This window comes from Pseudopodoces humilis, chromosome 6 (assembly GCF_049639895.1).
Source record: "Pseudopodoces humilis isolate 2021_Gansu_Grassland_sample_001 chromosome 6, ASM4963989v1, whole genome shotgun sequence".
Taxonomy (NCBI): domain Eukaryota; kingdom Metazoa; phylum Chordata; class Aves; order Passeriformes; family Paridae; genus Pseudopodoces; species Pseudopodoces humilis.
This window is the reverse complement of record NC_142205.1, coordinates 62,296,081-62,320,019: the sequence shown is the minus strand read 5'-3', so window position 1 is coordinate 62,320,019 and position 23,939 is coordinate 62,296,081. Positions and strand designations below refer to the sequence as shown.

General features: G+C 41.2%; 1 protein-coding gene across 2 annotated transcripts; it reads right to left on the bottom strand.

Moving 5' to 3' along the window:
- Positions 1–12,809: 12,809 nt before the first annotated feature.
- On the bottom strand, positions 12,810–22,019 carry PCDH18 (protocadherin 18). 2 transcript variants are annotated; one of them, XM_005525548.3, is made up of 4 exons: positions 19,120–22,019; positions 18,113–18,201; positions 17,822–17,985; positions 12,810–13,744 (listed from the first exon to the last, which is right to left on the bottom strand). In XM_005525548.3, the coding sequence occupies exons 1-4, from the start codon at positions 21,601–21,603 to the stop codon at positions 13,077–13,079; spliced, it is 3,405 nt and encodes a 1,134-aa protein (XP_005525605.2). In that variant the 5' UTR covers positions 21,604–22,019; the 3' UTR covers positions 12,810–13,076. The 2 variants fall into 2 exon arrangements, with proteins under 2 accessions (XP_005525605.2, XP_005525604.2); XM_005525547.3 differs by having other exon boundaries at positions 18,113–18,198.
- Between the last annotated feature and the right edge of the window lie 1,920 nt (positions 22,020–23,939).

Genomic DNA, 23,939 nt, shown 5'->3' with positions numbered 1-23,939 from the left:
AAAGAAGACTCCAGCACAGTTTGGCTTCCTTAACACCCACCACTTCACATTTCAAGATGCCAGAGTATTTCTTTTAAAAAAAATTATACCAATCAAAAAAATATTTCCTTCATCTTTAAAGTTGATAATTAGTTCACTTCATACCTTTCACATGCTAGGATGAATGATTTAAATTTTAAAATACCTTTTATGTCTGTTTCTTAGTTCAACTCAAACATGCATACCTCATGTCATTTACAGTATCTGTCTGACTCTGCTGCTTGGGACTACATTTTAATTTGTCATATCAGCAACCACCTTCAGCAAACAGAGGGGGAGGGGTAGTGTAAGTATAAGTGTGCTTGCAAAAAATTAAACAAATCAAAAGCCCAGTCAGGTGGTTTCAGAATAATCTGGCAACATATTTAAAAACATGCAATTAAAAAAAAAAATACTTGAACAAAATTTAACAGGGAAACAAAAAAAAAAAAAAAAAAAAAAAAACTAAAATGCTTATTTTCCAGAAGCTGCAGTTAAGCCTGCAGCTGAGTGATTGAAAAAGGCTCACAAAATTACTCAGTCTTGAATTACTACACATGTGACCTGACTTTGGTGGTAGTGGTTGCAGGAATTTAACTTCAAAACCAAAATAAAAAAAGAGCACAGAGCTGAACAGCAAATAAAGTGGGACAGAGAGAGGCAGGTTTAAATTTAGTTTAAAATTCTATCATTTTTAGCTGTCACCTGCTTGAGGTGAGTCAAAGGGACTTTGCCCCTTTTCAGTGAAACTTTGATATCTCTTTTACAATTTTACAATTCTGACTACTAACTCAGAAGAGCTTGTCTCATCTTTTTTTGGTTGGTTGGTTGGTTTTTTATGGTGGTTTTGTTTTAATTTATTTGCAAAATTTCCAAATTGCTGACAAGTATCCCATTGGAGGATATTCTGGCCATCAGAAATTATCCAGGGCCTCTCATGCCCACCTCCAGCATGGGAGAAGTATGGTCTCAGGGAGGAAGGCAGAAGAGAAGGGTTTGGTGCATGAGCACAAAGAGAGAACAACTCTTACAGCAAACCAGATTATCATTGCAGCATTTGGTCACTTCCTGTGCAGAACTCCAAGTCACAAAGTAAAGGGGTTTCCCATCTATGTGAGCATCCCCCAGATTTTCCCTCCCAGTTCCTAGCATTTCAGTTAAACTGCCTCTGGCTAGAAGTGACTGGGCGCGGCTCCCTCCAGAGTTTATTAATGCCATTTCCGAATATAGCCAAAGAGGACATGAGAGTGACAGGAGATATACTTTCCACTTCTTTCCTTCTGTGCTAGTGCTGGAAAACAGCCTGCATAATGTCTGTAATTTCCATCTTGTTATTCTTTGCAGGAACTGGATGAGTTGCTTACACAGAGTTCCTTGCCAGTTTCTGAACTAAGACCAGTGCTCTGCTCTTTCACTTCTGCTATTTAAATTTTTTTCATAAGAATTTTTTAATGACTCTGCCATTTATTTTACTGCCTTTTTCAGTCTTGCAATTCCTCCAAGTGCCTAATTCTTACAGAACTTTCTTGCAAATCTTGGAATCCTAATTTAAACTGAAGCCTTCATTTAAATTTAAACATACATCTCTGTTACTCATCATTTAGTTCCCAATTGCCGCCAGCTAAACAAACACGCACAGAGAACACAAAATTACCTTCACTCTCAGTAATACAGGACATATCATGAGGATACTATATTCTTCCTAATGTTGCCCCTGTCTCCTAACAAGTTCTTGTAATCCATGATTGCTGAGGCTCTTAGCTGTGATTCTGTTCCATGATGCTGGTCCTCTGTTGTTCTTTGCTCTCTAGCTGGTCAAAATGGGCCTGAGGACTTCTCTTGGACAGCCAGCTGCTGATACTCCCATATTCTCTTAATAATGCTTCACATCAAAGAACATACTTGTTTAAAAACAAATTCAGATGTGAAAGCAAGATGAAGATGTGGATTTTCCATTTGTAATATTTTGGAGATCAGGTTTCATGTTCAGTAAACCAGGTACCATTTTTCTTGTTAAAGTTGTTCTTGAATTTGACCTAGGATACATCCCTCTTATTGTCTCTCAATCTTTGCTTTTACCATTGTAGATGGGAGACAAGACATTTGAGGGTTTTGGTTTAGGGAACCACATAGCTTTTTATAAACTACATCTAATTAGGGAAAAGAGAAAAGGAGGTATGTGAAGAGTTACATTAAGCATATGCTCATTGTTCAAAATATTAAGCACTTTTAATATACAGCAGAAAAAAAATATTCTGTCATCAAACCAGCCAAGACAGAGTCTTATAGCACTAAGCTCTCATAGATATCAATGTGTGGTTTTCTTTAAGCTATGGCAGACTCTGCTCTACTTCACAAAATACTCTTTCTTTAAAATATTTTCCCATGTGCCCTCTACCTGGGTAACATTCCTATCTCTTGTTCAAGATTCCCAGCACAACCAAACAGGCACTAACTATCCTTTGTACCCATGTTTGTTTGTGCTTCCCCTCCTGTTGATATTTATGAGAGCTGTTTCTGATATCCTTGTAGCATCATCCTAATTTTGGCAGCAGTTTCTGTGTGCTCAGGTTCCAAGACAAATAGAAAGAACACAAGCTGTCTCCAAACTGAAGGAATCAATTTTCACTTCTGAAGTCAGATGGGCTTTCGTTTATTTCCTGTTGACTCCATTGAGGGATAATAATAGTGTTGCTGCTTTCAGTGAGAAAGACCATTATTGAGGACAATGCACTCAGTCAAAAAAGATACCAGATCTCACCCTTCACTCCCCAATTTACAAGCTGGGCTTCTTCCAGAATCTGTTTTCTACCTGGCCAGCTCAGTTAGAGCCCCAGGGTATAAGGAGGATGTGAATATTTTTGCACATCTGTACAAAAAGCAGAGAGGAAATGAGGGAGTGAGCACAAGCCTCCAGTGGCAATGAGCCAGCTGCTCCTGTTCCGACAGCCCAAAGCATCACCATATGTTTGGCTGCCACCCATGGAGCCAACAGCCCTTGGCTGGAGGCATCAAATCCATTTGGATTCCTCTTGCTAGTGCTGATGGACACCCAGCCTTTTCAGGCCTCAGCCAAACTGTAAACAGACTGTGATGGCACCATTGGCCTCATTGAATCAGCTCTGCAGTAAGAGAATCTACCCCTGTTTTCATCAGCCTCAGACAAATTGTACCTTGGAGGTGACAGACCCCAGAAAAGATTTACCAGTCTCCATTCCCAACTACAGCACAGCACCTGGCTTCAGAGGATTTAGCCAGAAAAACCATGTTCCACATCCAAACATGTACCTTTAGTGAGGTACTGCAGAACAGTTGGCCAGGTTTTTTCCTTGTTCTTCCCTTTTCCTTGGATATTTGGGATAACAAGCAGAATAGGAAGTGAAGAAGACAATTTTTTGGATCACTCAGTGATAAACTAAGTTGTTAAAAAAATGACAGTGACTTTTGGGAGGTTCTTAAAGAGTTTCAGGGAAATGGTGTCTATTCTAATTCTTCTACTACATGCTAAATAAAGCTGGTACTGATGAAGCATGACTTGCCATTCTACTGCAGCTTCATTTTCAACGATGCAGTAACCACTAAAACCTTATTCTTAACACCAGTCTTTCCAAAGTTTTTAGTCAGGGCAATGATACCGAAGATGGGTTGTAAATAGCTGAAATAACCACACTCAAACACCTACACAATTTCTTTTGATGTAAGATCTAACCTTTGGTCTTTCAATAAAGCAGAGACATATGAATGTTTTCTCGTTCAGCATCTATGTTTCAATCTAAAGAAACACACTATTTACTTGCAAAACAGTTGTCTGTTCCGCATACAGACTCTTATTTTATATTTGAATTTATATACTTCTCAGAAATTATGTCATTAAGAACTCCATAGCATGCAGTCCTTCACAAGAACATAGGCTTTTTTTTCTGATTTTCAATTGAGTAAAGTTTTCATGGATACCAATGGTTATGCTTCATATTTAAAGTCTTGAAGTTTGATTCTAGTTTAATTGTGAAATAATCCTGTTGGCTCTTTGCTGACACACTATATTACAGGCTTTCTTTTGTCTAAAACTTGCACCTTAAGACCACATTTAATGACACGTGCACACCTTTTCCAGAAAGCAGTTTCACTGTGATATGAAGGAATGAGGTCATTTAATATATGCAGAAGTGCAGAGCTAGAAGCTGTATCTCTGAGCAGTTAACTTGAACTGCTGCATATTCTCTGAGTGTTCTGTTGTAGACTTTTGTAAATAATGTTGAAGAAATCTGTGTTGAGTAGTACAGGGCACCAAAATGTGCTACGGCTGTCCTCCCATGATTGAAGGAAGCCACTGAGTTTTCAGTTTACAGATGTTTTCAGTGATAAATCTCTGCTATCTCCCATATGAAGTTATGTACTCCAACATGTGCTGCTCTAAGTGCTGCAGTAAGTGAGATGAGAACCATCAGAGAGACCTGAATTTTGGCTGCCCTTCAACAAACACATCTACATTTGGGATTTTGTTTCACAGGCTTATAGGATCATAAGGGATGATTGAAATAGCATCACTTGGTTCCTTAAACCAGTGCAAAACCCATTGATATACTGCACCACTGAAACTGTAGATACCAAAATTATATCCTCTTTCTAAAAGTATTTAAAAGTTTAAATTATAGGACTTTCCACAATCAGATCACACACAATCACCAAAAAAAATCCAAACATGAGGATATATAATGATTGTAATATCAGTCTCTTATTCTTTGAAAAGATTATAAATAAATAATTTTGCCACAAACATTTTTCTAGCCTGGATACAAATCAGCATGTCCTTTCTAGTTAGGTGACCTAATTATTTTAAGAATTTAAGAAAGCCAGGTGAGTCAAAACAAGCCCAAGTGGTCTCAAGCCTGCCAATTTGCTAAGCTTATGCTTCTGTTATATTTGAATAAAAAAATGTCCATCATTCTTTGCCAGAGGTGCACTAGGCTGCTGTGGTTGTTTGTTATCATTTTTATACAAGCCAACCACATTACCTCCCAGTTTGCAAATACTGTGGATTAGAGCCATTCCTTGAAGCAACACAGGCCTGAATAACAAGACAATTCAACTTTTTTTAACCTGTTCCTCTCCTTTTCCTCTTGCACAGTACCATATTAATTTGAATATGGATTTTTTCCGCACACCCCTCACCCACAGGCAGCACCTTCAGCTCATTTTACCAGAAGATTCTTACAATTAGCCTTTTTCCAGGGCAACAGCTTCCCTTACTACCCTACCCAGGAATAAACAGAAAGAATCTTTCCCTATAAAATTGTTACCAGGCTCAGACATGAGCCTGCATTTTACCTAAGTTTCATATCAGTGCACCTTCACACATACCACAAATGTATTTTATGTGTAGACAGAGAAAATATCTTATTTCAAGATCAGCTGAAGTGTGTGAGGCACAAACACAGTCTTCTCTCATGTAGACTTTGCTTAATTTCCTTGTCTTAGCTGTTTTAGCTGTACGTAATCATAACTGGAGAGTCTGAATTCTTCTGAGATATAAATACAATCATTGCTGAAATCTTATCTTTTAAAAAAGTAAAACAATTTATTATAACCAGAGTACCATATATGAGACTTTCATTTTCCATACACAGCAGAAAGAATATGTCCTTTTAAGGCATAATTCCTGCTAAGCACACTCCTGGAACAGCTGTCAGCCCACAGCTTGGACAGGAGCACTCTTTGCTGGGTTAAGAACTGGCTGGATGGCCAGGCCCAGAGAGTGGTGGTGAATAGCGCTACATGCAGCTGGCAGCCAGTCACTAGTGGTTTAACAAGTCCAAGTGCTGTGTCCTGCAATTTGGCCAAAACAACCCCCTGCAGTGCTACAGGCTGGGGACAGAGTGGCTGGACAGCAGCCAGGCAGAAAGGGACATGGGGATACTGGTTAGCTTCTGACTGAACATTAGTAATCATGTTCAGTCAGCAGCCAGAACGTCAACAGTGTACCCAGGTGGCCAAGAAGGCCAGTGGCATCCTGGTCTGCATCAGGAATAGTGTGGCCAGCAGGACCAAGGAAGTATGGTAACTCAGTGCATGGTTTAGTTGACAAGGTGGTGTTAGATTGTAAATTGGACTGGATGATCTCAAAGCAGTTTTCCAGCCTAGTTGGTTCTGGAATTACATGAATCTGTAGTGTCTGCTTAAATCTCCATTATGACCTTAGGACACTCAGGTGTTATGGAGGAGATGAATCTTTCCAGGCAGGTAAAATTGCAATTCAAAATACTATTTTGCACTGAATAATTGTTTCCGGATGGCTTGTATCCCATACCCATTTTTTGTGCCCAGAAGTGTCACTGTAACTGCCACTGCCATCCCCCCACCAACTCCCTCCCCCCCCACTCCCATCCCACAGCTCGGGAATATCATGATGAGTGAAGGGTGGCCCAGGATCCTGCGGAGGTTGGAGCCAGGGGCTGCTCTTCCTTCTGGTGGGGTGATCAACACTGCTGCCATGTGGCACAGTGGGTCTGACCTGGGGTCCTGTTGCCCTGTGATTTTTTTCTTATGGATTTTTTTTCTCTTTTTTGGGCTCTGTGAGCAGGGCCTACCAGCTTGTTTCGCTGCTCCTCTGCCACTTGGGAGCCCAGAGCCTGAGTGTGTCAAGACTCAGAGCCAGGAGCACTCCCTGCTGGGCTGTTCCCTCTGTGTGGCAGCCCAACCTCAGGACCAGCTGTCATGGGTAAGCTGTGCAAAGGAGCAATCCCCCACCCAGCTCTTCCCTGTTTCCTGTCACCGCTTCAGGAGTTTTGCTATGCTTTAACCCAACACCCCACATCCACCAGGATCCCACTGCTCCTGCCACTGCTTTGGGGTTAGTGGTACACTTTGATTTGCTGCCCCTGGGAGTCTGCTCATCTTTGCTGCACCAGCACGCTGCTCTGAGAGCACTGCTACAGTCCAGCTCACCACGTGGAGTGCACTGAGACCAGCTGCTCCCCACGAGTTTTGGAAAGGAGCCACCTCCTCTCTTTCCTTGTCGCCTGAACCGCCATTGCCAGAGGTGAGGCTGCTGAGCTCGCGCCACAGCGCCCCCTGCCGGCGTGGGGGAATCATTGCGCCTGGCCGGGAGCCACCAGCGCCCCTGCTGGCTGTGCCCAGAACTGCACCGAAGGGGAAAGTGCCTGACAGCCCAGAGAAGGCTGCGGTTGGGTTTCTGGTTCTGCTCTGTTTGTTGTACTGCTGTTGTTGTTGTTTGCCTTATTATATCTACTCTAGTAAAAAAACTGTTGTTGCTTTTTCCCATCTTCATCCGAATGTCCTGTAACTTCAAAGTTACAATTTGTAGGGAAGGGGGTCATATTTTCCATTGCAAGAAGGTTCCCACCTTCCTCGACAGACAACTGTTTCTCAAACCAGGAAAATAGTTTAGTACAAAAGAAATATTCAAGGCTATCCATGTCCATATTTGCTGTAAAAACTCTGTGGACTGATTTCTCATTGTGCTTCCTGATTGTGCACACTGATCCTTGGGCAAGGGGGTAGAGAATGTGTGCACTGGTCAGATTTCAGCTTCAATTATTACCCAGTTTTTCCAGGGTCTCCACTGAGTTTTAATTAAACAAAGTATTATTTATCAACTTTGCTGGAAATAGTTTTTACTGTATGGTTTAAATTGTTCCTATGTGTCTCTTCAGAGAGGCTTTTTTCAGTAACAGGTTACTTGATCCCAGAATATTATTTTTTACAAGTCGTCAGTCATTTATGATTTACAGCTCTGAAGATGCAAAATACAGCAGGGTTCTTAATTATGAATATTTTTATTGATTGAAGTAATTATATTATCACTTTATTATTATTATTTATATAAACTGCATTGCAGAAAATGTTGCCGGCCAAGTTTTGTGTGCAGGCAGAGTTTGACCCTGGGATACTGAAAGGAGAAAAATTGTGCCTGAAAATGTGTCTGCCTGCATTATAGAAAGAAAACACATGTGTACTGTAGTCTCCTAGGTCAGATGCTATGGTAACCTAATGCTAAAAAAATGGAGGCTCCCAAGTCTTCTAATCTTGGGAAACTGAAATCCTCTGCAGGTGCAGAGAAAGAAATTAAACTTCTAGGTATTTTCTGTGAATTCAAATATTGCATTAAAAAAGGAAACTGTAAGTGTTAAATATTTTGTGATGCCTTTGTTGGATTTCTATTGCTGTTCTTAGACATAGCAACTATAAATGGAACCAGGGTAAAGAATTGTTGGGGGTTAGGTGTCCTTTCTTTTGTTGGACCTCGCATCTCCTGCCCTGCCAGGACGTGTGGCAGTGCCAGCCACCACCACGGCGCTGCTGATACACCTCATCAACCAGCCCTGGATCTCTGCTCATTCCTGCCATTCCAGCTGGCTGTTCCTCAGACCCCTGCAGGAGCACCGGGACTGACTGCCCAAGGGAGTTTGTGAAGCAAAGCCTCTCCTCCATCCCTTCCTGTCTCAGCCGAGAAAGCTGTCACGGGGTCCCTGGTTCTGTTTTGTTGTTAATGCTGTAGTTATTGTTTGTTTGCCTTGTATACACACTAGTAAAGAACTGTTATTCCTATCCCCGACCTCTGCCTGAGAACACCCTGATTTCAAAATCATAGTAATTCAGAGGGAGGGGGTTTGCATTTTCCATTCCAAGGAAAGCTGCTGCCCTCTCTAGCAGACACCTGTCTTCCAAACGAAGATAAGAGTGCAGCAAAGACATTGTTGACAGCCACATGTGTTTTTCCTAAGGGGCACTTGATAGCAAAGTGTGATGCAGCAGTGACAGAAATGCTTAAACACAAATAAGTGGTCAAGCAACTCTGATCATTATTTCAGTACATTTTTTAATGTAACCATTTCAGAAGTGAATATAAAAAACTTACATGAGCATGCAGAAAAGCAATTGCTGAGCATCCATTAATAAACTTTGTATTTGCTCAAAAGTCTCAGTATTTCCATATATAGAAGGAATGCCAGAACCACTAGCCCATGGAATTGTTTGGGTTTGACCTTAAAGATGATCTTGTTTCAGTCCCCTACCATGGTGAAGGACACCTTCCACTAGACTACTCAGCCCAAAGCCCACCCAACCAGGCCTTGAACACTTACAGATATAACCAGTATTTTGGTAATTACCATTTGATGATTTTCACAACCTTTTCTGTTATTATACCACCAAGAATGATAAAACTAGTCAGCATTTAGAGAAGTAGTAGGAACTGGTGTTTTGGGCAGGACAATAATCCTCATGTTTGGTGCTTAAACCACACCAACAGTGCCTAACTCTCTATTAGTTGTCAAAATGCGGCAAATCCAGATTTATTATCTATTTTGTTTAATATGCATACTATCAGTTTTCCCTGTTCTTTACACAAAAGAGATTTGGTGCTGGGGTTTTTATATTGTGTACATACACGTATATCAATATTATATAATTTCTGTCATTTAAAAAGGAAGCCTGAGAAAAAGAGGAACTCTAAAACAAGCAGTGTTAAGACAGATTTTTCTCTCATTTACTGCTATTACTACAGATCTTTTAATAAGCTTCCTATCAATAATAAATACAAATCAAACTTTCTTCAAACAAAGAACTAAACATTCTTGCTCCTGGAAACTGGTCTCTTTCTATTATAGGATTCTGTCAGCAATGTACATACAAAATATTACTATTGTGTGTTGGTACAGAAGTACCCTCTAGGAAAACCTTATGTGTTTTATGATATTTGGATGCCTATTGCTACCAGAGGAATTCATTGCAATCTCCTTTTTCTAGAAAGTCCTCTCTGCAAACAATGGCTCTCTAAAACATTGAGACTATCCTTGTGACACAGGCCAGCAGGCATAAACTGATTAAAGGGTTTTAAATTTAAAACAGGTTGGTAATCCCTAGTGGATGATATGACTGTGAAAATGAAGCTTACCAGGCTGCCCTGCAAGCTTGTAGACAGAAAGTAGTCTGAGTCTGAATATCTAATATTTCCTCCTCTAGAGATTATGCGAAAGCTATCTGCATTTATTTATGGAGGAAACTTTGCAACTTGTGGAGGTAGTTTCGTATTCTGCTGCTGATTTTGTAACAGACAGCAATGTTTTATCCAGGTCAACAGAAAAACAATCTAAAAGTTTAATAACTGTTCTCAAACTACCACCTTGTATGTTTTTATCGTAACCACCAGTCCTCCTGTACACTTCACACACTATGTGCGCCCAGGCTGGAATCAAATAACCAGGCAGGCATGAGTTCTGTCTTCAGAACTGCTTTCCTGACCCTCACACTTCTGTGAAAAGTCAGAAGTGGGGAGGTTTAGCCATGCAGGTCAGCCCTTTCCATGCTGTACAGATGCCCAAAAAAGATATTGCGTGTAGAGGAATTCAGGAATCCAGTGGAGCTTACAGTCACATTGTAATTAACAAGTACACATCAAAAAGTTAGGACAAGAGAGAATTTGAGGGATATGCTGGCTAGATCCAACTAAAGAGATAGAAACTGGAAAATTCAGTCATGGGCAGGGTTATTCAGATACGATATACTCTATACGCCTATCTATGGGCTGTGCAGGATTAGTGTATGGGTCAGATTTTAAGGGAAATGGAGTGAGAAAGCCAAGAGGAATTAACATGAGGTTAGGGTGAGGGAACTTGGAGAACAAGGCTAAAATTGGACACTGAAGAAGAGCGAAACTGCAAGGGGAGGGTTGAGATAAGACAGAAACAACCTAATTATGGAGGAGGAAGTTATGCCCTTGTGAACTTTAAGACTTACCTTTTTCTAGGACTTCATCTGTCAACTTTAGGAAGCATTCTGGCTTCAGTGTCAGCCTGATCTTGCTGTTTTAAAGCATGAAGAAGACAAGAAGCTGACAGCAACCCCAGATTGAGCAGTACCCACACGGACAAAGTGCAACGCTACAGAACCTGGATGCAGTGGGTTGTGAGGTGCTGGCAAAAGGATCCATTGACAGCCCTCAGCATGCCAAGGTGATAAACCAGGATAAGGATCCAAGGACTCCTGTCAGCAGCAGCTGGATATGAGTTGGAGGCATAGCTATAAAATCAGTCCTGGGTTGACCCTGAGAGCCAAAGAGGACAAACACTCACAGAACAAGCTGCCTGCCTGTCTGAGCCCCTGGAGTGAGAGAATGGGACCCAGGTGAGGCTTGTGGGACCACTAATGCCTATTAGTAGGAATGAAGGGTAAAAACAGGGAAGAGGTGTCAAATATCTAATGCGGTATTACAATTTCTTCCTCTCCATAACAGACAGCAGCTCAATGAGACTCAAGTCCTGCTGGCATTCAAAGGTACTCTAACTAACACCCCAACGTGAGGTCGTGGTACTTCTACCCAATAAAGCATAGCATGAGTTCCTGCTGTGTAAAGAAGATGAAAATCTCTCCATTGTTCAGGTGTCAACAAATGCCTACACATCTTCAAATGTCCCATCTACAGCACAGTAAGGAGAAGGAGAAAGCAGTAAGTGAAACCAGTACGGAGAAGAGTTTCCATGCATACAAAGAAATGAAGCTTATGCATACAACAAAATTCTTGCTTTTTTGGGTAACATTAAGCAGGATTTTTTGTATCTAGCATAAAAAAATATATTTTACAAGTGCAGTTCTCCAAAACAAATGTATCAGTTTTATGCCCAGGTTGACTTGGATTATTCAAAGTTTTTCACAGTTCTGGTAAAAATATATATCTTATAAAATATACATCAGCATAACTGCCAAAATTACAGGTTTTTACACTTAACAGGTCTTAACACTCCTGAAATGAGCACTGGGGGTTCAAAACCCACCCATGTTTCCCAACTGTAAAATCCATTTGTTTACTACTACAAAGATCTCCTCGTGTATCACAGGCTGACAAAAAATAGTTTTGAAAAAAGGAATCAAAAGGATGGCATTGACTTTTATCTGAGAACTATTAGCTACATCACCCCCACTGTAGCAATGGAACCAAATATAAATGACTTTTCGCTGAGCTTCAAGACAGAGAGAAGCCCCACTATGGAAGGATGGGATGCAGCCAGAGCGAATGTACCTGCAGGCTTGCCCTGTTCTAGGAAGTTCAAACATTTCTGTACTAATTTGCAAATAAAGGACAGGCACACTTACAACAAGCAATACAGCTAATATAAAAATGTAGCTGCTGTGCAGAGGCAAAATAAAGCTGTTTTTCTGGCATATGCAACATTCCTTTTATTTTGGTGTCATTTACAAAGATAAATCAGTTCATTGCAATTTTTGTATTTGCATAAATTCAGAATTCAGCTTGAGGTCAGAAAAGCCAGTTTTATTGCTGTCTTTCAAGTATACACCACTGACTTCAACTGTCTGCAGTGTAACAACAGCACAACAAATCTACATTTTCTTGCAGAGATCACAGTGGACGACCCATCACTGAATTCCATGATTTGTTCACTGGAGAAAACACTTATGTGCCAAAGACAGGAAGACCTCAGCCTGCAATAATCCATTAATTAATTATTCTATAGACCAAAAGCATCAAAATAAAAAAGGACATTTTAGGTTTTGTGGGAGTTACAAGTCTTTATTATAAGAATAAAACATTGCAAAAAAAGGTGTTGGATCATTTACTGAAACTAACATTTGCATAACTTGTTCAGTGTTTTGAATTTGTATTTGGAATACTTGAAAGAAATAATAATACTTGAAAGAAACAATATCCTTCTTTTTTCTTTTTTTTTTTGTTTTTAAACATGCCTGTGTGGCAAGAATGCTCTAAATTTGACAAGGGTGGTACCATCGATACACATTTAGGAAAACATGCTTGCTGTGGGTGTACAAAAATAAAATTTATTTATTAAATTACACATAAATATAAGGTACAAATGTATTTTTAAAATACAGATAATCACACTTGCATTGTGTACATATGAAAATAAGGTATTTTAATATTCAACATACACAGACACATTTATGATAAATGCAACTAGTTGGCAATGCCAGTTCTCCTCAGTCTATTTTTTCCTCTTTTTTTTTTTTTTGTTTTAATCCCTTTGAGTTTTCCATAAATATGGAAAAATAGGCTTTTGAAATAATTAGTTCTGCCGGACATCTTGCAGCAGCTTGTTAATTTCTGCCACCAGCTCACTGGCATCCATGAGTTCATGTTTGCCATCACTGAGGTGGTTGAGCACATTGTCAAAATCATCTTCTTCATAATTTTCTGGGATCTCCTCCATAGCTGGTAGCCATTTGGATGAAGGCTGCGCGCCCAAGTGAGTCCCCAGAGCGGGCCCATTGTTAGCAGGGTTTTGGAAATGTGTGCTGGCTGCCCAGGCTGCCACCCCCGATGGATAATTTACAGTCTTGGTTGGCAGATGTCCCTTCCTGCGCTCCAGTGAGTTGGAGCGATCCATCTCATTGCACTCCATGTAGGCATCCAACGAGGGAGGCAGTAGGCGCTGGAAGACACTGCTCATTTCAGAGAGGAGGGAGGAGGTGCAGGTGTCCCCTGATTCCTCCTCACTCTGGCAGTCCTTCCCAAATGTTGAAAAGCTCTTCTTCTCACCGGTGTCAGCTGCCTGGGCATCCTCCTCGAGGCCCTGATGATGCTGCTGCTGCAGGTGCTGCTGGGGTGACTGTAACTCCTCCCCAGGGATGAACATGTTGCTTCTGTAGTCAGAGGAGGGAGAGGGAAGCGGTGGCATCCAGCACTGGTCAGAGTGGCCCAGGACCCTGCATTCCTCCGTGCACAGACGCATGGCTGCAAGAGAAACACGAGGAGAGTGAGCAGCCCCTCCTGCTGTACATAGCACCTGCACTCACAGGGATTCCTGTCACCAGGACTGAACTCTCCCAGAGATGTTCAAATCTGGTGTTTGGTTTCACCTTCTGTGTGCAGGAAGGGGGCAAATACAAATGGTCTCGTACCTCCATTGCAAAGAATGAAAACAACCAATGCAGTTCATGTAAGACAGTAATGCAATCTCTTAACTAAGGCTGAAGATAAATATGTAAATTTCAGGTGGAAAAACAAGCACTTGTGGCTTGAAGCCACACAAGCCCTAGTACAGTTCTAGCTCATTAAAAAATATAAAATAAAGGAAGAAATTTCTACCTCCAAGCACTCACTTGAGTTTTAGAGAAGTCTTCTACATGCAACTAGTGAGGCATATCAGAGCAGTCAAATGGGACTAAATGGACAGGGGAAATAAAGAGCAAATAATAATAACATGCAGAAGAATCTCCTTTTCCATTAAACTCCTTTTTTATGACAATGACGTGTATGTAGAACTCAAGGTGATTCACTGCCATATTACCTTTTGAACTAAATCAGTTAAATTTTAATCCACTATCAGAATACCTAGGGTCTAATTCTCAGCCTGTGTGACTCTGGTGTTTATACTGGATTTATACTCTCAGGTGCACTTGCAGCTCTGTAGCTCAGGTTACTGGCCCATGCTGGCTCAGGCCTTGGTATAAGGGGGGCTCTAACCCACTGGATGGTTATCCAGGTCAGCCATGAGGGCTGAGGAGCAGAAGACAATAGAGCTGCTCTCTCAGATTCTTGGTTTATTGATGTCTCTCAGGCAGAAGCAATAAGATGGGGCAAAGGACTGCAACCCTGAGTGCTGCACTGGTCCAAACTGGCCCACCGAAGGGGCACTGCAAGAGTCCCTTGCAAACATTCCAAGAGGTCAGGGCATGGCTCCTGGAAGCAGAGACAGGCAAAGCTCAATTTGACACACTTGCAGAGAGGGATGTGCCAGGAGAGATGCTGAATTTTCCACTCCAAAATGAACTGATCATAGGACACAAAGTCTCACCTCAGGGTAGGTGTCTGTGTGCCTGCTAGATTTGCAGAAGATCTGGGTGCTGCTGGGACCCTAATGGGTTTGAGTCACCAACGTTGAAAGACAGCTTTCAGAAATGATGGACGCATTATGCATATTTTCACCATAAGAAACTCCTGCCCTAATCACTTAAATGGCAATATTATCCTGCACAGAATACAGTTTCTTGTTCTTTCTCAGTATATGCTGACTGCATAAGAAATGTTTGCAATCATGCCCTGGAAGTTTTCCTTCTTCCCTCAATACATTTCCCATCTGGCTCTGGATCCACTCTGTTTATCAAAAATCTTTTTGTAGTAGTGTAGGCAGAACTGAACAGAGTATTTCAGTTTAAGATGTACTAGTGATTTATAAAGTCCTACTCTCATACTGTTAGCACTATTTATTTTTGCACTTTACACAGCCTATCATATTGTTTGTTTTCCTAATGGCCTTTCCATTCCTATGAGGATAAACTTTCTCCATGTCATGGATGCAAAAGTACAAATTTCTTCGAGATTACAAGCTCAGATAGCAGCCTGGATATTGCACAATCTATTGCAAAATAACTGCTGATCCAGGAAGTTTCAAACAAACAAAGCAAAATAGAATATATCAGTGGCTGAAGTTTTGATACAAGTGACTGAAATGCCTGCAAGTGTTTGTTCTCATATATGATGTTTTACAGAAAATGCCCAAGAGTTAGAACTGTCAAAAGACACCTAAGTGATCCATGACCAGTTCTCAAGTCATCCCAGAAGGTGAGGATTACAATTCTAATTAAGAAGACTCATTTAAGACTCCTTTAAGTACATTAGATACTTTCAGTGGTCTAGCATTTCATTACTAGCCAAGTTTGTCTAGTGTCAGTTTCACAGACATTGTTATCAGGAATAGTTTTGGTTTAAAATAATAAATTATGACACCTGAACATAAGATCAAAAGAAACTCTGAAGTAACTAAATGGTGACACAATCTGTCCTTAAATCTGCAATAAATTTAAAAATGTCCAGATGCACGACAACTTTTTTTTCCCCTTTTTTCTTTTTTTTTCTTTTCCAGAATTTAAAGCTTGATGGTTAAGATTTAAAAAGAAAAAGAAACAAGTCTTTGAAGAACAATTATGGGACTTTCTGATAAGGTAATTTGTGGAGTTTTGAGGGACTGACTCCATTCCTTTCTTGTTCCACCTTAAATAGACAAACTGAAAGGACCTTCCCACAGCATTTTGCCTGTGTCCAGACTGACAATGCAGAAACCTTTCAGAATTGAGAACAGGAAATCTTCAGGAAGTTTTCTTTTCATATATTGGGATCAATTCAGGTCTCGTCTGAACAGGTTCAACAGACTTATCTGAAGGATTAATGCCACGCATAGCAGTAAATTGACATCTGGGTGAGACTAAATATCAATCTTGATAGCCCAACCCAGTTCCATCTGCACTGAGAGGAGTTTCCTGCACTTTGAATTTAATTAGCCTGGCATTTTTGGAAATCCTGTTTAGAGAGGGAATTGTAAGAGCTGAAAATGGGTCACAGGCATTTCAGACAGCTAAGAGGACAACCATTCCTGTCTGCTGGCAGCTCCCACTTGTCCACTGTAAAGGGACCACTCTTCCTTGGCAGCAGCAGAGCTATATGCCAGTGCAAACACCATTGCACTGTAAGTTCCCCAGGCCAACTGAGAGCTCCAGTAGATCCCTCCCTTTGCTAAAGCATAGAAGAGAATGAGACATGCCTTACGCTAGCTGGCAGAGGAATAAGCAGTAGGAGTTAAGATGGATGAGGATAAAAATATTTTAGAAGTCCAGATGTAGATTAAAGATTCTGAAAACAGAGTAACTCTTCAAGGCCTCTGGTTTTGAGCACATTTGAGAAGGCAGGTGAATGGCTGGATATGTAATACAAGACCTAGACTGGAGCAAAATATGCACAGAAAATTTTAAAGTTAAAATGTATAAGAAAACCAATTTGAACTTTTGGCGTTCTGTCTTGTCTAGCATAAAAACCCTGATTAATACATGGGGGTGGCTTTAGGAAGGTCATGTGTTGCACCACCCTTCAAGGCAAAGGGACTCCATTTATAAAATTACTTTAATAAACTTGTTAAATTTATAAACTTGGTTCAGTGAACCCTACTGAAATTATCTGGCCCTGTAGTTATACAGAGAAAACTAAGTATGATCTGAAGTAAGAACAAGATCTAGGGTACAACCAAGGGCTGTATAATTATTAAAGCAATTACAAAGTTCTTCTATCTGTACTAAGCATGAATTCCCATGACCTTTTATTCAACTTTTATTCAGGCAAAAATTTAAAAGCAATACTTCATACTTCATACACATGAATATGTATATATGTGTTTCTCCTACTGCCATTCACCCTTTTCTGATTTTTTTTTTTCTTTTCTTCCCTCTGTCCCTGAACTGTACCTCTTAAGCTCTTGCTTCCAGAAATTAGGGTTGCAAGATTTAAAATCTGGGAAATATTTAGAACATTCCCTTGCTACTCAAGTTCATTTTTCAGTGGGAAAAACACTTTTCTTTCTTTTCCATCCATATTTCTAGTTCACTTTCACACTCAATTTCTAAATGGTTAAAGTTTGTATCATATGGATCAAATCCACTGTGGAAAACCTATCTCCCAAATTATAATTCACTTTATTTTTAACAAATCACAACTGCCTGTCTTTGCAAAAACATCCACCCAGTCATTTAAAGTCAAAGGACTTGCAGATCATACTTTTAGGAAAAATCCAGAGCCAGCTTATTATGTGAGTGACAAAAAAAGTAGGCATTGCTCTGGGTAGATTTGCAAGTTTTGTCTGACCTTTCATTTTAGTAGATACATAAAGGCTTCAACTTAGCATTTATCATGAAGCAAAGTAAAAAAGGAAGGAAACATAGGACTTGAAATCTAAAGAACTTTTGCTTTCTCAGTAGTAGTTTCATCAAAGTGACAGCCAGGCAGAACTGTAAATAAACTGCTCAGCTTCCATTGTGCTCTTACCTGCAGGAATTCTCCCATCTGTAAGGAAAAGGTCACTGAATCCTTCCCCAAGAAGTCTGTCAATTGGAGACTCTCTTCCCAAATCATAATCACTGTCTCCAGCTTCACTATCACCCCGGCCACTGTCTTTCAAGCTGAATTTATCCATATCTTGTAGGGCATATCTGTGAAGCAAATTGTGGAAATTACATTATCTCAAGTATGTTATAGTCCACTTTCTGTTTAAAAATGCATGTCTGTATTTTCTGATCCGTGTACATTCATAGGCAGCAGAACAATCTGGATTCTTACCTGTAGCTTCTGGAATATTTGTTTCCTCGAAAATTTGGCCTTGGTTGATACTGGCCTTGGTGAAGCATCGAGAGAAGCTGAGAAACCTGCTAAAGAAAAGGTGAAAAGAATGATTCCTTGAAATGAAAGCTCAAGCTCCTCGCCATAAAACCACTAATTTGCTTCTCAGATTTGTTTGTGGTTTATTTTTTTGTCCTTTAAGATTTAATTAAATCAAATTCCTGCACATACATAATGCAGTACAATAGTAGTGTCTGACACAAGAAACATCTGAAGACTCTGTAAAATGAGGAAGTTCACTGCTGTTCATTAGCCTCTGAACTCATAATAATTAATTCCGCAACAAGTAAAACAAGCAATTAAACCGAGGTGTTTTGTTTTGGTTTAATATATTAGAATCAAGCCTTCACCATTCCAGGATCCTAATTTAAAACATGAAAACATTTAAAGCCTTGCTTTATATGTAAAGAGCTACCAGGACACAGCTCTCATTTATTTAAGCCATGACCCAACATTTGCAGTAAAAACTGAGGGACTCTCAAAGTTTGAGACACGGTGATAATGTGTTACTGCAGCTGTACTCAAACTGTGTCAGAATGTTTTAGTTCTGCACCCCATTAGTAAAAAGAGTTTCCTGGATTGTTTCTGAATATAAATACTCAGGCACTCTTTCTCAGATGGAGCTGTACAGAGAGTAGGGAGAGGGAAGGCAAGGAAGAAAGAGTGAACAGTTAACCAGTGCGAAACACTATGTTCCACTCCATTGTTTTGACCTTACAGGGAAGAACTAAGTAATAATGCTATTAACAATAGATTAACACTGCTTCTCAGGATAATGGAATCTGTTGATATTGGAGTAAAATTGAAAAGCTGAGATATTGAAGAGAAATCCATGAGGCATAGACCTGTCTGCCTCTTGCTCTCACAGACTGCACACAGGGGTGTGTGTATGCTTCCAAATGAGAGGCTGCATAAATGGATGTGCAAAACCAAGGTCTGGACCTTACCTCAACAGGCGGTGTAGCATGGGTGAGTTCCAGGGAGAAATTTTCAGGCACATGGTTCGAGGAGATGGTCACCAGGCTGTTCAGTGATTGGTGGCTGTGGTGGCTCTGCCGGCTGCTCATTTGACCCCTCTCCAGGGCCGGGGACGATGATGGCGAAGCTCTGTGATGAGATCTGATGGGTAGAGTGCCATTAACTGTCGGCACCAGTGTAATGTCCCCTTTGTGTATCTGTCTGGAGGGGCGTTTTGGATGGTGCTGGTAGGTTGATTCGGCCACGCGACAGTTGTAAGACCTGGTGTCCTTTTTCTCTCGATTGCACCTCGTAGCAAAGATAACCATTATAACCAATAACACAGCACATATTGATCCTAAGGATATAATTGTTATCATGGAGATGTCCAGGGAGGGTTGGCTTACCATAGTAGCTTCAGTGCTTGAGAATGAATAAACATGCTCCAAAATGGTACATTTCAGAAGAGCTTTAGTACTAAGCTGAGGGCTCCCTTTATCCTGGACTATCACCAAAAACTCCCATTGTTTTGCTGCAACTGATGCAACACTCACATTGATAGAGATGTCACAAGTTTGGGGATCCATCACAAAAATGCTGTTTTCCTTGTCAGCTGCTATAGAGCAGCTGAGTTCAGAGTTCATACCAGAGTCTCTGTCTGTAGCCCTTATCCTGGTGACAAGAAAGCCAATTTCAGCATCTTTAGGGATTGATATTTCTGCTGTGCTGTTGCGTAGCACCGGCCCCACGATGACAGGAGCGTTGTCATTTTCATCAATGATGGTGAGTACAACTGTGGTGTTGCTAATGAGCTGCTGGCTCCCTCCATCCCTAGCTTGGACCACAAAGGCAATTTGATTTACTTCTTCATGATCAAAGGTTCGCAGGGCATAGATTGCCCCGTTGGAGGGATCGATGGTCACATAGGTGGTTACAGAACTTCCCAAAACAGAGTTCTCCAAAATAGTGTATGTCACCTGCCCATTGTCACCTAGATCTGGGTCTGTGGCTGTGACTGATGTGATGTATGCTCCCGGAGAGTTATTTTCCAAGATAACAACTTCATATCTGTTTGTCTGGAAACGGGGTGGGTTGTCATTTTCATCACTGATTTGGACAGTAAAGTGTTTCACTGTGGAAAGACTTGGTGTTCCCTTGTCCTCTGCTATTACAGTCAAGATGTATTCGGATCTCTTTTCCCTATCTAGAGTGGCATTAGTCAGGATTAAATAGTTATTTTCGTAAGTCTTTTGAAGTTTAAAGTGGCCATGCCCATGGAGCTTACAAATGATCTCTCCATTCACACCAGAGTCCTTATCTTGCACTCTGACCAGGGCAACAAAGGTGTCCACAGGTGACCCCTCAGAAATGTAAGCTACCTCTTCTCTCTCTGTGGACATCAGATTTAAGTTGATTTCTGGCTTGTTGTCATTCACATCCACAACTTTAATTATAATTTTGCAGTGAGCTGGAATAGAATTTGGCCCCATATCCTGAGCCTGAGCATCAATTTCATAGGATTTGGTTACTTCATAGTCCACTTGTTTCAGCAGGGTCAGGTGACCTTTTTCTGCGTCTATCCTAAAAGTTTCTATAATTTTGGCAGACACATGACTGCTAAAGGAGTACACGACCTTCCCATTGGCGCCCTCATCTGGATCAGTAGCATTGAGGTCTATGAGCAAAGTCCCAATAGGAGAGTTTTCCAACAGCTGGATAATATATGACTGCTGCTCAAACACAGGGCTGTTGTCATTGGAATCAGAAATACTGATTTTCAAGAGGGATGACCCAGATCTCTGAGGCACCCCTTTGTCAGAGGCAGTGAGTTGGAGTTCGTAAGTCGATTTCAACTCGCGATCCAGCTCTCTAACCACAATCAGCTCTGCATACTTAGCACCATCAGTCCTGGTTCTCACATCAATGCTAAAAAAATCATTTGCTGAAAGGGAGTAAGTGTAAAGGGAGTTGTCTCCCACATCTGGATCAAAAGCACTGTCCAAAGGGATCCGTGTTCCTACAGCTGCACTCTCTGATAACTCAATAGGGATAAGAGCTCTGGAAAACTGTGGAGAGTTGTCATTAATATCCAGCACTTCAACTTCAACATGGAAAAGCTGCAGATGTTCAGTGGGGAGAGTGATCACATCAAACTCTATGGAGCAGTTTAAGTTTTTCTGGCACAACTGCTCACGATCAATTTTAGCTCCTATGCTGATTTCTCCATTATCCTCACGGACTACAAGCAAGGCAGAATTTCCCCTCTGCATGGCTCGAAACCGAACTGAGGAAGGGTTAGGCATTTTTAATAAAACATCAGCAACATCCTCCGATAGTCTTGCAATTACTGATCCAACCCTCTGCTCCTCATAAATCCTGTACTTCAAATTCTTTCCCAGCACAGCATTATTACAAGATATTATGATCAGTGCAAAAATGAATAGAAAGTGCATTTTACCGCCGATTCGATACATCTGTAAGTTTTTGCAATTAATTTCCCCCAATAAGTTAAAAAGGAATTATTTTGCCTTCCTTCGGTACCTTAAATCCAAAGCACATCTGGTCCTTTTCAGCTTGAAAACGCCTTTTCTAGCCAGCCAAGTATTAGTAACTTACAGATCAGAAAACTTTTTGCTTTTTTCATACACACCGTGCCCCGACATCCAGATACAATCTCTAAGCAATCCACGCTTTCTCATTTGACTCAGCGCTCCTCTTCCAAGCTGAGATGCTCCGGGGCAGCGTCCTCTTCTCCCGCCGTCAGCATCCAGGGACCGCCGGGAGCTGGCGGGATGGCTCTGCAGCCCGTCCTCCCGTCCTTCTCCGCACTCTCCGTCGGACTGAACGCACTCCCTCGCCGGCTCTAGCCTAAAATCCTCCGCAACTTCACTCCAAGTCCCCAGACAAAGGTTTTTCCTGGCCTGTGCTGAGCCCAGTGCAGCCAATCAGCCGGGGAGGCGAGAGGAAGGGAGGGGAGGGAAGGGGAGGGGGCCCGCAGCGCAGCGCGGCGCGCCGGGGCGGGGGGGGGCCGGGAGCGCTGGCGGCCTCTCGGGCAGCGCCCGCTTGCCGCCAAAGATGGGGGTTGGGGGTACAAATGACTAATGGGAAACTTTAAATCAACGTCTCTCCTCCCCACCCTCCGAATTTTCATGGCAGTTTCAAGCAGGGTTTTGTGGTTTTAATTCCTCCCCTTCTTGCCACGAGAAATGCGATCGCGCTCCATATTTACATACTTTTGGGTTACCCCTTGTTTAACTCGCTGTGAGCATTTGAGTAGGTTTGCTTAGTAAAAGAGCTGGGGGTGACGTCTCGCTATCCGTTCCGCAAGAGCGTGTTCTTGCTGCTCTCCTACAACGTGCGTGCTTCCAGTATATGTGCTCCTGCCCGGAGCCCTGCGAGAGCTCCTCCACTCCGTGAAAACTGTCCTCCTTCCCAATTCAGGAACATTTTGCATTCTCCGGTCCTTCCCTGGCTGCCTCTCGCAGCATCTCTGCCCTCAGCGCAGTTGCCTCTGCCTGAGCCCCGTTCCTTTGTGTGTTCATGTGTGCGATTGTCTCTGAGCTTTTTTATTTGCTGTTCTTGTTTATTTGATGATCTTTTTCATCCTATTTGAAATAGCATTTCATTCTGCACCGTGACAGTCTGTGCTAAGCACACCTTCTACATGCCAAGTATTTTAAAAGAAAAGAAGCCACAAGACAAATTGTTTGGAGAATGAAAAATTCCTCCCCTCTCTGTTGCAGAAAACTACATTCCCACACATTTGCACACAAAAACGTAATCTTAAATCTGAGTCGCGCATGTATTTGTGCAAACCAGAAATGTTTGCAAACCAGATCCATGTGTGAGCTTCAGGCTGAGTCAGGACATGTAAGCTGATGCATTCTTCTCATTTCAAATGTATCGATTTATGTGACTTCTACTTCCTTTTTATATAATCTTTTATCATTATATCCACAGGCTTGCTATATTTCTCTTTGTTTTTCTGCTAATTTTGTCCATTTGTTTATTAGCATTGCCCATAAAGATACCATCACTCTTTATTGCTCTTCTGCCTCTCTTATGTTCCCCCCATGGCATATCTAAAAAGGTAAAGAGTAAATCTCTTATTTTCCCAATTTACTTACTCTCAGCAGAGCTCAGCCAAAGTCACTAAGAAGGTTTTTGCTGAAAAAGAAAGCAGAGGAGGCTCAGTGTGAACTCTCCTTCTTTTTAAGCATTCAAAAGCATTTTATAAGCCATTGTCTCTTTTTTCCCCTTCCACAAACTAGCACCGTGTGGCAAATTGTGCAGAATAGAAATGCCCATAATGAATGTATTTAGTACTGGGTCACGCTGATGAACATTCTGCCCCCATGAATAATACTGTTTTACAAGTTTGCAGCCCTTTTAAATTGCTGATCCCCAAACCCTATAGGCAAACTAGAAAAGCTAACACAAGCAACTGGGACTTTAGAAACCCATAGCCATCTGGCCTAAATCTCTAACAATCCAAGCCAATAATTATATCAATTCAGGCTTTAGTGAACCCCTTTGCAAACACTAAAAGAGCAAAGAAAGGAATTAGTGACCATTCTAAGTTCTAGTGGAGAGAATTCAAAGATAGTATAATTCCATTAGTTCATGGACAACTTTTTTTGCAGCTCTGATAAATCTTCCTAAAACATTTTTCCGAAGTACAAGTGTAAACCCTTTTCTGACGATAATTGGGAAAAGAGGTTCAATTAAATGTTGTTCTTAGTGTCAATAAAAAGTACTTTCTTGATAAAAGAAGTCACCACTGCTTTACATGATGAGTACAGGAGATGAA